The sequence below is a fragment of the Macrobrachium nipponense genome, chromosome 28 (genome assembly GCF_015104395.2).
Source record: "Macrobrachium nipponense isolate FS-2020 chromosome 28, ASM1510439v2, whole genome shotgun sequence".
Taxonomy (NCBI): domain Eukaryota; kingdom Metazoa; phylum Arthropoda; class Malacostraca; order Decapoda; family Palaemonidae; genus Macrobrachium; species Macrobrachium nipponense.
This window is the reverse complement of record NC_087217.1, coordinates 10,397,403-10,411,443: the sequence shown is the minus strand read 5'-3', so window position 1 is coordinate 10,411,443 and position 14,041 is coordinate 10,397,403. Positions and strand designations below refer to the sequence as shown.

General features: G+C 38.6%; 1 protein-coding gene across 5 annotated transcripts in view; it reads right to left on the bottom strand.

Moving 5' to 3' along the window:
* Positions 1 to 14,041, bottom strand: part of LOC135201402 (beta-mannosidase-like) — an 82,260-nt gene that overhangs the window by 35,207 nt on the left and 33,012 nt on the right. For 3 of the 5 annotated variants that reach the window (XM_064230293.1, XM_064230288.1, XM_064230290.1), the window contains exons 2-6: positions 10,627 to 10,750; positions 4,695 to 4,847; positions 3,120 to 3,268; positions 2,159 to 2,367; positions 1,398 to 1,527 (exon numbers count right to left, since the gene is read on the bottom strand). In XM_064230293.1, the coding sequence (XP_064086363.1) occupies positions 1,398 to 1,527; positions 2,159 to 2,367; positions 3,120 to 3,268; positions 4,695 to 4,847; positions 10,627 to 10,726 (741 nt within the window). In that variant the 5' untranslated portion in view covers positions 10,727 to 10,750. Of the gene's footprint in view, positions 1 to 1,397; positions 1,528 to 2,158; positions 2,368 to 3,119; positions 3,269 to 4,694; positions 4,848 to 6,862; positions 8,071 to 10,626; positions 10,757 to 14,041 lie in introns of those variants that run through there. The other 2 variants (XM_064230289.1, XM_064230287.1) reach the window with 2 other exon arrangements.

The following is a 14,041-nucleotide window of genomic DNA, read 5'->3' as shown; positions in this document are numbered from 1 at the left end:
TTCTTTCTTGTTCCAGCCTGTGCTAACAAAAAGTCTTCAGCTAACAGGTCTGAGATGCAGAGTCCTTTCTTGATAGCTCACAGTGCCCTGACGGGGCATAACAGTAATTTATCTTGGCCACTAACAAAATCCCTAAGAGAGGGGATTCAGAGAGACTTGAATCTGTTGTCATGAACAGAGGATTTTGAGTTTTAGTTACAAATTCCAGGAAAAATTCGAAGGCTATGGAACCCCAACTTCTTGTATGTTTAACAATAAAGGAGTCTATGTAATTCACCAACTTTGATGAAGCCATGGCCAATAAGAAAACTGTAATGAAAGTCTAATTTCTGTGTGTTGAGCCCTGTAAGGGATCATATGGAGGGCAAGTGAGACTGCTAAGCTCCATGGTCAGGTCCCCATTTGGAGGCTTGAAATCTCTTGGGGAACAGGACTGCTCGAAACTTTTGAGAAGCATAGAAACATCACAAGATGAGGAGAGGTCCACATTCTTTAAAACCATTCCAAGAGCAGCTCTATAGCCTTAGATGGCTTAAACTGAGAGTATTTTCTCCCTACGGAGAAAGATGAAGAAATCCACTACTTTATTGAATGGAAGTTCTAACAGGAGAGAAACCCCTTTGACACCAATCACAGTAGGCTGCCCACTTTCCTTGATACACGGCTGTGGAGCTCTTCTGAGAGAACCTGACATTTCTTTTACTGCTCTGTCAGAAAAGCCTTTTGCTCGAAAGAGATACTTGATAGTCTCCAGCCATGAAGAGATAGAGACCATACTGGTAAGTGAAACCTCTCAATGTGTGGTTGGCAAAGAAGTTTGTACCATAGGGGAATCATCCTTGGACAATAAGGTTAGAAGAAAGGAAACCATTCCACGTCTGGTCAAAAAGGAGTACCAGGATAATCCTGAGATTCTGGGAGATCATCATTCTGTTGATCACTTGACGGATTAGGCGAAACGTGCGAAAGTCATACGCTTCCAGGCTGTCCCAGGGATTTTGTAGGTCATCCTCTGTCACGACCCAGGGATCTGGAACAACCAAACCAAAAAGCTCTAGTTTTCTGTTGAACCTAGTTTCAAACGATCTACTGCTGGCCTTCCCCACTGCAAGAATACCCTTTCTGCTACCTCTTGATGAGGTGACCATTCTGTCCCCAAGACCTGACCCCAACAGTTCAGTTTGTCTGCCACACCGTTCTTCTTGCCTGATATGTACCTAGCTGAGAGATCTACTCAATGGGAGACTGCCCACTGGTGTAATTGTACTGTCAATTCGTCAAGTTGACAGGAAACTAGCGCCCCGTTTGTTGAAGAGCATCCAGTCTGCTCTTCGACTAAGGAAATATAATAGTCAAATGGTACAATAATAGTAAAAGAATGAACAAAGAAATTATACCTCCAACGTGATGTTCCATCCAGGTCTCAGACTGAAGTCAGGCTTAGCAGGAAGCTCCTCTGTTGGTGTAGCAGTGAACAAAATGTCTCTTATTTTGAGGGTGTCAAAGCCGGTAAGCTCCCAGTGCTTCCTACAGAGTACAATGACATTATTAAAATTACATAAACATCTATTTTATATGTTCTAGTTAAGTTTGCATGCACCTCTATCCCAATTCAGCATTGAGCCTTCAACCTTACAGTATGCGTATACCAGGTATTCATGAAAACTAAAACAACCTCTCAGTTCTTGTGCAAAGTTGATATATCACTGTAACATTACTTAACCTCTAACTTATATAATGTACTTTTCACATATCAGAAAGTTAATGTTTGAATGCTTTTATATGTGAACATTTTTTTACAATTCTTTTTTTGTTAAGATCTGCTGCGCTGTTTATTCTAGCAAGTTTAGGTGGCCATTGTGTGTATATCTATGTATGACTAAATGAATACCCCAATGAAAGAGCGAGAGTTTGTTTGTTATATTCCAACATGTTTATGCCAATACCCCTAAAAAAGATACTTTAATTTGTGTAAAATGTGTGTGTGTGTGTGTGTGTGAGAGAGAGAGAGAGAGAGAGAGAGAGAGAGAGAGAGAGAGAGAGAGAGAGAGAGAGAGAGAAAATGTGCGCCAAACAGCAAGATGACTTACGTTCATCTATGCAGGCAAAGGGAGGAAGAGAATGAGAGTGCGTGGGGAAAACGAGATAACCATCTCACCATATTCCCATATTAGGAAAAGCTGGTCCCCAGTCCCAGGAAAAAGAGGCCTGCATCTTCCGGATGTGATTAGCATGGCACTCCCCTTGGTATTCCTTTGGAACACATTTGGGCGGCACTAGGTAGTCCTTAAGTTGGTCCTCAAAGGCTCGAGTAGAATAAGTCAATGGCGATTCGAATCTGATCTCGAGGTCTACCACATTTGACTCCTGTTGGTGGGAGAGTAGGCTTCATTATGTTCAGTAACCTATCTCGGCTCTGCTGTTGTGTTTTTCATAAACTACTATTATTAGTATTATTTTAGTAACATGAGCAATGATTTGAAGAGTAAAACAGAATTCTGGTTTAAATGTTCACAAAAAGCTCTGAGCAATTCTCTCTATAAGTAAAAGAAATAAAATTATTAATGTATTATCATAATTAATAAAATCTACTGATACCATTGTACTGAAGTAATAGTATATGCTTTTTATACAGAGCTATGTAACCCCCCTAACTTCTGTTTCCTTCCAGGAAACCGAGAAGATAAGAGGTCTTCGTGGCTATGATAATCCTTCTATATGGAACAAGGCCAAAAGCATTTGACATATAATAAAAAGCTCCAAGAGTAGGATCTTTATTTGTTAGAAAAAGAAGAAACATCGACATTGAATTCAACGGAAACTTGCTTCGGCCTCCATATGAATGTGTCCAAAATAATCCCACGGATTTTGAACCATCCTTGTCTAACGAAACCATTCTTTAAATTAAGAATAACAAATTGTGAAGAGGAGATAAACACAAATATGTATCCCCCATTCTTTGCAATAAAACAAGAAGTTTAAGAATAGAGATAATTCTGTGAGTTCCAGAGTGTAGGAAATATTGTGTCATCCACACTGAGCAGCTTAAGAAATGTACAACTGTCTGTGAATATTAGTCAAATCTACAGTTTTAGGTTTTAGTTGCCTCAGAAACTGACCTGTATCCGTTCCTTTACATCAAACACGTATCTGACGAACATGTTGTTGGTTTTACCCACAACGACACCATTGACGACAACTTCGGCTGCTGTGTCCAGGCCATCGAAGATGAGAACAACTCTCTGGTGTTGAGCCATCTCTGGGTCGACTGGCCAATGGGGAATCACAAAATAGAAGTATTAATGGTATGTAATATATTTCATGGAAAACTCCCATGGAATTATTATGTTTGCTTTTCTACGGCATTATTCATTGATATACAGTTAAGTCTTATAAGTACCAAAGGAAGAATCTTATCTCAATCTTAGCTGTACAGTCGGCCCGCGACTATTCGCAGTTCTGGTTAGCAGTTTCATCTATTCGCGGATTTTTCTGCAATGTCTAAATCCACATTATTCCTAGAAAATTCGCCTATTCGTGGATTTTTCATAGAGAAATACTCACTAATTACTGTATTTGCATATTATTGTTGTGACTAAATGCACTTTTCATGATAAAATTATTAAAAAGATAGGCATAAGCATTTTTAGGCGGGGTTATGGTGTTTGAACTATCAAAATAGGCAGTTATATGCGTTATTAGAGGGATGTCCAGTATTTGCAGATTTGAGCTATTTACAGGGAGGGATTGTGGTCCCTAGCCCTCGTGAATCCCGGGGGTCGACTGTACATAATTAGTGAATCAACTTAAGAGCTTGTAATGTCTCCAGCAAGACATACAGTTAGGTCAGTACTTATGTTTTAAGGTCAAGTAGACATAAAATCATGACTTCAGTCGTGTCAAGGGCTATATTCAATAGTAGCAAAAGACTGGGCCATGTAGTCTCCATTAGGCCTAATGTCCTTGGGGTCAAAGCCATGTTTAAGCTATACCTTAGGAGCCAATAGGTTACAGATGAAAATAAACATGACCTAATCATCATTGTGGATATTTATTGCATTGATATGGCACACCGTCCAAAATATTTCCTAGACTAGATTTCTTAGCCCAGGTCCCTTTGCCATGGTACCTCATCCCATGTGTCCCAAGAACTATCCTCGACCCAAATTTCCCTAAAATGTCTTCGAGGTTTGCCATCAACTTGTGAGGAAGATAATGAACCTTTATTTTCCGTTTCAGTCATAATATTAGAGTCTGAATTATATATTTGATGAGTTAGATTAGTTGGCTTGGTAGATGGGGTATTATAACCCGGTATGTATCTACCTACATGTTCACCTAATCTAATTTGGCCGCACTAAGCATGGTAGAAACTCCTTGGGACGACGTGTTCAGTACTAGCCCCTCGGGATGAAAGTATTATATACACCCATTTCTATATTGTGTGATCGAAAAATTATATTAATAAACGATATCTTCGTGTTACCGTCTACTTTACTTAGCATGAGTTTACCCTGAACTTGGACAAAGGTGGATACATACTGGGTTATCACTGGAAGATACTTGGTTCCCCCCACCCCCCCTTTTTTTCTACTGTTTTTCCTACATCCCATGAAAATGCAACCTCTTCACACCACAGAATTCATTAAAAAAAATCTATTTCAAGAACTAATGCATACAGGTAGGAAGCTCACCTTCAAATGTTGTAGAGTACGACCAATCCTCTTTTGCCACCCATCGATAGTTGAGGTCGTTGAATCGGTAATAGAAGTCGCCTTCAGACAGTATACCGGCTGCCATGAGGTCTGTATAGACACCTCCGGGGACAGACCCAGGCACTTCAATGGCTACCAGGAAATAAAGGAAAATGTGTCAGTATTGAAGAAAATGTTGATGTGCTTGAATGAATTCTAGGGATTCACGAGGTCTTAATGAAGTTGCGCCAAATAATATTTTTTTGCCAGACCTCATTTCAAGTCATGTCAGTTAATCCTCGACATCCTTCTATCCTCTAGTACTCAACCGATGCTTAGGCTTATGCTAAAAACCAGTTTGAATGTCATCTCCATTCAAGCCAAGACAGTTACGATCAACAGTCACCTTACATTTCCATTAATATCTCACTCATGTTTTAGTAGACTCAGGGTTTGATGATTATAGAATTCAAGAACACAAGTTAAATCTCTTTGCCATTAAATGAAAAAGTAGCAGTTGTAAAAGAAAGGGTGAAAAGAAAAATGAAGGAAAGTAGATGTCACTGACCGAATATTCAATCGGATAATAAATCTAAGCAACAGATCATTGGAAATGAAGGCAGTCACTATCTTGAAGAGTTGAAATTTCGGTTTGAGATTATAATGGATACGCTTTAGACTAAGTTACCTGAGCATAATGGGGAAAAGACATGGCTGAGTAGCCTGCCAAAGAAATAAGAAAAGAAAGAAAAGAATGAATTGCCGCCATGTGCACGAATAAGGACATTGAGGTTGTCAACGTATTCCATCATTTTCTTCTTTTATATAGGTCCCCCTATATCAGTTCTCTCTTGCAGTCCCGAAAATAGATGAGAGCTTCAATTTTCTTTGGTGTGTAGGCACTTTTAATTAATATATTGTTTGTTTGTTTGTTTGTATAGCGTTTTTTTTTTTCGTTGATGGAACCAGTGGTTATTCAGCAACGGGACCAACGGCTTTACGTGACTTCCGAACCACGTCGAGAGTACACTTCTATCACCAGAAATGCACATCTCTGACCCCTCAATGGAATTCCCGAGAATCGAACTCGCGGCCATAGAGGTGGCACGCCAATACCATACCAACCACGCCACTGAGGCACTTTAATAAATACACGTTAATTTCATACATACGATTAACTTCAATTAAAGAAGTAATTGTTTATAAGATATCAGTGAAATTCTCAGGGTTTGGGTATCAAAAGGGTCTTAATTACGAATTCCGTTTAGTTTTTACATAGTCTACTTATTAAATATGCTTCCAGACTCCTCAAGTTGACCGGTAGTACGTAACCTCTACTACATGGTAATGCGGGGTACTACATACATGCCAAAACCATCGAGAGTTGGAGGAAATTATATATATAAATTTTTTACTCACCACAAGAGCGAATCCCGGTCTTTCGAGTGAGAGACCGAGGAATACTATACGGGGCACGAATTGCTAATGCTCTAGACTCCCACTCGAAAGACCAGGGTTCGGTCCCGTGGTGAGTCTAAAATTTATTTTTGTGAAAAACGTTCCCATGTGTTCATTTATATATATATATATATATATATATATATATATATATATATATATATAACATATATATATATATATATATATATATATATATATATATATATATATATATATATATATATATATATATATATATATATATATATATATATATATATATATATGTATAGAGAGAGAGAGAGAGAGAGAGAGAGAGAGAGAGAGAGAACTCAGTCATCTCACAAAGAAAGAAGAATACACAATACACAAACTGAAAGTAAAAATGACCAAATCTGTAACCTCTTCCATTAATAGAATTGAAATCCCAGCCGCTATCACTCCTTCCTAAGAACTTAGGGTGAAACAGTAGTTAACAAGATTAACTGGAATAGCCACATTGCGAGTTCTGATATTTTATAATGTGCAAATATATAGAACACTAAGGATTGTTAGCGCTGCCATTGGCTTGTGATTTAATTGTAACTGTAAAATAGACGAACTGCCCAAGTAGTGATGGAGATCACTTAAATACGTGAAGTAGATCATACCATTTGTGTGACGGTTGTTTAGACTACAGAAGAATCTGACTACAAAGCATTTGTGAAATTAAAGTCGTCAACACCTACACAGGTTAACATTACGTAGCGTCCAGCTCTCACTGAGATAAGATGAAGAAGTACTACTCGGCCACTTTCCTCTGACAAGAGAAGAAGAGGACGGGGAGGAGGACACTGGCTGAGGAGACCGCGAATCATCGCCGTGGTTGCTCTCGTAGGACAGGAAAGCCAGGTATCCGCCTACAGCACAAAACGCCGTCGTCAGCAGGATGGGAATCCCATAGACACGTATCCAGGATCCTTCCCTTCTGGCCTCGCTCTCACGCGTAAGGGGATTGGGTGTCATGTCTGACTGAACGGCACTTCATATACCTTTGAATTTAGTTATCATAACACAATTAAAATCAAGAGAATGTTAATGGTGCTGGGGCATTTTCAACCTGGAGTCTTTTAGGTTACATTTTGTTGTGAGTAAAACTTTTCATTATTATATATGCTGGTTTGTTAGTTCGTTAGCTTCATGTCCTTTTTACTCTTTTTTTATGCTTCCCGCTGTTTAATCTGGCTTCTTAGCCCACGGAATCATTTCCATTATTTTCCGAGGAACTTTAACAGAAATTGATTAGCCTTATTGTTCTTTTCCATGCAAGAGAGCATACATTTCCATTAATATTGGTTGTAATGATGTGTCTAATCAAACCATCGCCCCATGACTTCAACATACGAGAGTCAAGCTTATAAGATGGTAAACGATTGTTATATTTGTATGCTAATTCAGAGAAAAGCAGTTCACTGCTAACTGTAGCTATAACCGTTGAGAAACTTGACAACACTGCACAGGTAGTTGTTGAAAATCCACAGTCACTTTGAGCACTAACAGTAAAAGCCCGATCAGCTCCTTCTGTTTACTTTCCTCACTTCTGCTGTGCATTTCATATAATCACCGATTCGACGTGGGAATCACCAGAGAAGGTCAGTCTGTGTGGTCTGCCCCTCATTTTGGCCACTTCCGGAGTGTGAATGATCCGATTCCTTCTGCACTGCCTTAATTAGCAAACCTGCCTCTTTCAAAGCAGCGTTTGTCATTATTCAATAAGAAGGGTCCGTTTACACAGTTGTTCGCATGTAATACTTCATTCCAGCACGTAAGGTTGATTTTCAAGTCAAACGGGTTTGCATTTCATTTGAAGACAATTTCTAAGGCTGGGGATACAAGAAGCAATACATATACCCTTGATGACTGCGATCTTTGGGAGACTCAACACACCCTGAATTTCGGAAGAACTAATGGCGGAGTCGACACCAGCTGCAGATATTAGTGATAAGATAAGAAAAGTGGGATCCTGCTGATACCAAAGATAATTTTCGCCTGCTTGACGCCTTGTTGTTGACAACTCATGAACAAATAATCTATTTCTTATGGATCAGCCTCCTATAGCCTCTATTTTTCATAGTTTAATAATATATTTTCCCCATGAATAATGAAGAAGTAACACAGATGAAATACTAAATACTATATAAAAAAAATTAACACGTCATAAAAGTACTTCATCTTGATTTGTAACACTAACTATTAAGATGATACTGGTGGAAACAGTACTATAAATTCCTCTGAAACTCTGCCACAGTCCTATAATGGTTAACCCTAAACACTACACAGTGATCTTAATAGGCCTAAGCTGGTAGTACACCTTACAAGTACAGACAATCCCTTGGTCCTTGGGCTCGATGAGAGAGGTGGTGCTATGAAGAAAGAGCAACACTCAGTTTTCTCATACCAGTCTTCTTTGGCATTTGTAACGTTGAAAAAGGGGAATTTGTTTTGGACATTATTCCAACTGACACGGTTCAAGACCCAATGAAACCTAGCCATGTGGTTTGTGAGACTAACTGTCTGCCTTTGAGTTGGATGTCCAGATTACATGAAGCTGTTTCTTGATATTATGTCCCCTTAGTTCTTTGAAGTTCCTCTGAATGATGATTCAGAATGGTTATGGCTTCATATATCATTCTGTAGTCGATAGCAATGCAAGGGTACTTTGCTCATTAGCAGTCTTTTCTTGGCATCTTCCCAAAGCGCCCCATATGTTGCTGAAAAATCTCCTAGAACATCTCGGCAGCCTCCTCATCACCTGTTGCTTTACCTGGTAAAAGCAAATGGCAGCTTGCTTTGTACAGCTCTCATACAAGCCATGGCTTGCCAGAATATTCTACTGCAATTAGGTCCTCCAACTCTGTCTTTCAGATCAACAAACAAAGACCTCACCTTTTGTCCTTATTTCTGGGGGAATATACTAGTTTGCTTCCTGTTGACATGTTAGACTCATTTTAAATAGAATCCTCTCAACCTCCTCCATAAACATATGTCCCTCTGCAAGAACAGCACCTCCTGATATACTTTAGAAAAGTTGGGAGCATCCTAGTGGTGCAACAATACTTTTACAATTTTGTTACTTAATTACAGTGGCCAACTTGGCTTCAACGGCCAGGCTGTTACACACCTAGAGCTTAGCAGCTACATCACTATGTTGTCAGACATTCTGTAATGAAAGATCTTGATTTATGCATTCTCACCACAATCGCTTGCCAGCGACTTGACAAAATATCCAACCTTTGGCTTACTACATCTTGTGCATTTCTCCAATCCAAACCAGCTGGCAGAGTATTGAAATTCTATACTTTTTCTTTAGTATAACTGAAAACTTTAGTTTAATATTGTGATTGACTTCCTTAACCTTTTCTAGACAACCTTCGTGATCCACTGCCTTTTGCTTCAAATACTGTAATCCGTTGCAAAAGTAAAGATTAATATCTGACTGTATTCTTGGGAAACTTTGTACCAACTCCATGACATTTCTGATGTAATGCTTATTAAAACTAGAATCATTCTTTGTCAAGCATTGAGCAGAGTAGGTTTTCTTTTTCTCCCAAAGAACAGTCTTGCAGAGAGTCTTTGTAAAAATGGAGGTTATTTGTCAACTTATTACTTGTGTTTGCCCATTATACTTCTGAATCGTTATTTGAAATTTTATTTTAACAATGAAGTCCTAAACACTGTAAGACACACACTGTCTTACAATGTTTAGGAGAGCTAATAGGACAATCTACAATCAAAAACAAACATCATAACAGTTCCTTTTCTCGAAAATTCTCATCAATGACCTTAGAAATAACGACCCGAGATTACACAATTTTGGTACATTTGTTGAACCTATATCACTTAGTAAGCTCTGCTTGAGCCATTTACAACCAGATATGTAATGGTGCACAACAGAACATTTGAAGAAATTCTCTGTCTGTTTGGGGCTGTGAGGACTGGAATCAGACAAGGAGAAAGCTCTAACTAACTTTATCGGTTGTTGTTGTTTGAGATTAGGCTGGCTTTATGCCAGCACGGGCTCTTGCTCAAGAGCAGCCCGTAGTTAGCTCTTTATCGGACAGAAACGGCTGTATATGAGGCAGCAGTGCCGATGGAAACTTAGTGTCCGTCACGCACGCACATACAAAATGGGACGGAGCCCCCGCTGAGATTGTGTTTCTTTGCAGCTGAAAATATACATATATCTCCATGCAGAGTACAATTTTACATGGTATATATATCGACGGATAGGCCGTGAAATGCTCTACATTTTAGTATATGGTATAAAAAGTATGTACAGAGGAAGGACGGATATTAGGCGAAATGCCGTCCTTACAGGGCTATCATTCATCAAAGAACACTTAAGGGACATGAAAGAGGGCATGTACGGAGAGACTTCAAAATTAATTGCTTGCTTTATCGTGCAAGTTATCAGAATGATACATTTAGGAATTTATCTACACAAAATACTTACATTTGTTAGCGTTAGTCAAAGTCCATTCTTGAGCTCTGCTTGATGACACCAGGCAAGTCGTCCACACGACAACCGAGAAAAGGAGCCGCCAAACCACCATCGTGCTGCTGACGACTACAGCCGGCTGCAGCTCCAAGAAAAGAAAAGAAAAAAAAAATGCAGTCTGGAGGGATATTTGAGATTTCCGAAAGGTACTGGCCAACTTTTCTCATACTGATGCACTGCAACATGAATAATATGACCAAGGTATCTAGAGAAAGAGGAAGCGTCATCCCCATTGAATGCTATGGTAACACAAACCAAACTATGAGTTTTACCTGTTTGTTTTTTAAGTTTCGCCATAATAAAAATAGCTTCGCAAGCTTCAAGGAAAGTAGATTTTTTTTTATATTCCTGATACTGATGCTGACAATGATTAAAAAAAAAAAAGCAATAAAAACCAAGCCGTATCTGAAAACTACTTCTTTGTCCTGATTGAACCGGCCACTAATGTTGGTCAGACAACGATTGCAGACAATAAAGAGATCTCAGATAGACTCGAGGCGTCTTCCAGCCCCTGAGTAAACGAAGATTATCACAAATTACAGTATTCATAAATGTTGAGGTCTTTTCAAAAGAGCTGAATTCAAGGACCAGAATTATAAAGAAAACGTCTGTCGCCATCACGTATCTTCTCAGTGTCTGTATCTCTGATAAAAGGGATTTCGTTTCTTCTGAGGCTCCAGTATGAGAAACACAACATTTACTCAACTAAGTTCACACGCGCTCTGAATGAGAAAGGAGTACTCCTTTGTCCTCCCAAGAACATTCAGTACAATTAGAACAGATAAAACACAAAAACATTTGTTGATTGTTTTGTTTTGTGTAGCATCACTTCAGAAGAGGAAGGGAAAATTATTTGTCTCTGTAGAAGTAGTAATTACCTGGTGATTAGCAAGTATTGGTTGATCAAAGCTCGGGTTATGATGGAAATTAGGATAGCAATCTCGCCGAACAGAGTTAATGAAAACTAAATGGCTAGAGAGAGTGATATATATATGCTATATATATATATATATATATATATATATATATGTGTGTGTGCGTGTGTGTGTGTGTGTGTGTGAATGTAGATAAAGTTATATATATTACATATATATACTATATATATAATATATATATATATATATATATATATGTGTGTGTATATATATGTATATATATATATATGTATATATATATATATGTATATATATATATGAATGTAGTATGTAGCTGCATACAGTTCAGTATGTGTAGATTTCTTTTATTAAGTTGTCAGTGAAGAGCACGTGGGAAGTAGGTGATAAAACAAGTGTAATGGTTCTCATAAGTGAAACTCCAGAAGGCAAGAGATAATCTCGATATAAGAAGCAAACAGGGCAGCCTTGAAGACTGGGAAAATAAAAAATAAAAAATTTAAACAACAAGAGTAGTTCGTTATACTGGACGAGTGGTTTACGTGCTCGCCTATCGATTCGGTAGTTGCGAGCTCGATTCCCCGCCCTGCCAACTTGGAATCAGAGGAATTGTTCCTGGTGATCAGAAATTAATATCTCGATATAATGTGGTTCGGATCCCACAATAAGCTGTAGGTCCTGTTGCTAGGTAACCAGTTGGTTCCTAACCACGTCAAAATATCTAGTCCTTCGGGGCAGACCTAGGAGAGCTGTTAACTTATTGTGTCCTTCTAACAGCTGGTATTCTATATATGATTATGAATAATTCAATCTCGAAAACAATGCTACATAGGGAGATGACGCTGGTGATCGCAGTGCCGCCTATATAAAAACATTATAAATTAGTGCATGTAAGAGATTATTATCATTTCCATACATCATAGTTTTCCAGATAAGACTGTATAAAGCTGCACAAGTTTCACCGCCAGCTTTGACAGCCAATCATCACTCTAACCCCATGGTCATGCATTTACCTGTATTTCGTTTTCTGCCTGCATCTTGGTCAATTACATATCTTTAGTTTTCTGTCTGCACACCTGGTCAGTTTCTGATCATAAATCAGTCCCACTCTGAGCTCCTGTGTGTTAATTTCCTTCAGTCTGGTGGCCCTCGGGTGACTGGTAGACCAGCATGGTTTTTTCCCTTGCAATTAACTAACACACTATAGCCATGCCCACCACATAAAAAAAACACTAACTTAAAGCACTTAAGTTCTAGCCAGTCTCCCTCAAGGGCTCAAGGTTGTTCTCTGCTAACCTGATAAACTCAACATGGTATTTGTGCAAAACCCAGCAATTTGTGACTACAGTTAAAAAAATGCCAATACATGGCACCCGAGTTCTTTCTTCGCTCTTCTTGTGAGCCAGAATTTGTCCCCGACTAGCCTGGTAGACCCAGCAGGGTATCCACATAACTTCCCTGGTGATTAGCAGACCTACAACAGCCATGTTCTACTGACAACAAAACCATTAATTGACTGATTTACAATGCCCCTGTTTTGGCTTCATCCCTAAGGACATAATGATGAACCACCTTAGTAAAATCTAACCAAACAGGATATCTGCAAATGAATAACCAAACACACATGCATTCGACCTCCATCTGCCTCCATTTTCTACAACAGAACCGTCTGTCAAGTTCCAAAAGGTGAATATTTAAGTCTGCCTGCAACACATTACAATCTCCAAAAAATGGGCAAACTACCCACCAGAGTCAGTCCAAGATGCCCTTTACCCCTCGATCACAAACTGATTGATGGTCAGTGTGAAAGGATATCGTAAGAAGACCTACATGTATTCCTGATCACCACTTTGACCTGTTAAATAATCTGCTATGCGACATGACATAAAAGGGCAGCCTAAATAACTTTTTTTTTTTTTTTTTTTTGCTTCTAGAACTTAACACTGACGGAAACCCCGATAAATGGTTGGTTGTGGTTAAAAGTGCCACAATTGTATATACATATGTAATTTGTAACTCGAGGAATAATTTAGTCTCACTTTCTTTTGCTTAGTTCTTCAAGCACCATTGCAGTGTCAAGACAAAGCAAAAAATACTTTTTAATTTTTTCTAATGTTCCAGAACCATTAACACCATATATGTCACTTTGATGCATAAGCTTATTTTGATAGAGTTACTGAAGTATTAATTAATCTTAATTAGGGTTAAAGGCCTGTTTGGACAATTCCCTTGCAGGTTTTACATAATCTTTTTATTCAAAATATTTCCAGACTGCCTGAGTTGACCAGGATTGCATAATGTCTACTTAGGAATGTAAAAGTATACCAGAATTATTGAGAATTGAAGCAACAATACATGTTGGCTAAAGAGAAGAAAGCAGCTGAGCATGAAGAAAGAATGCAGAAAACTCCTAACCTTGGCACAGGAGAACAGCATGTTATAGTTTGAAGAAATTTACTTTAGTGTTAAATGGTAAT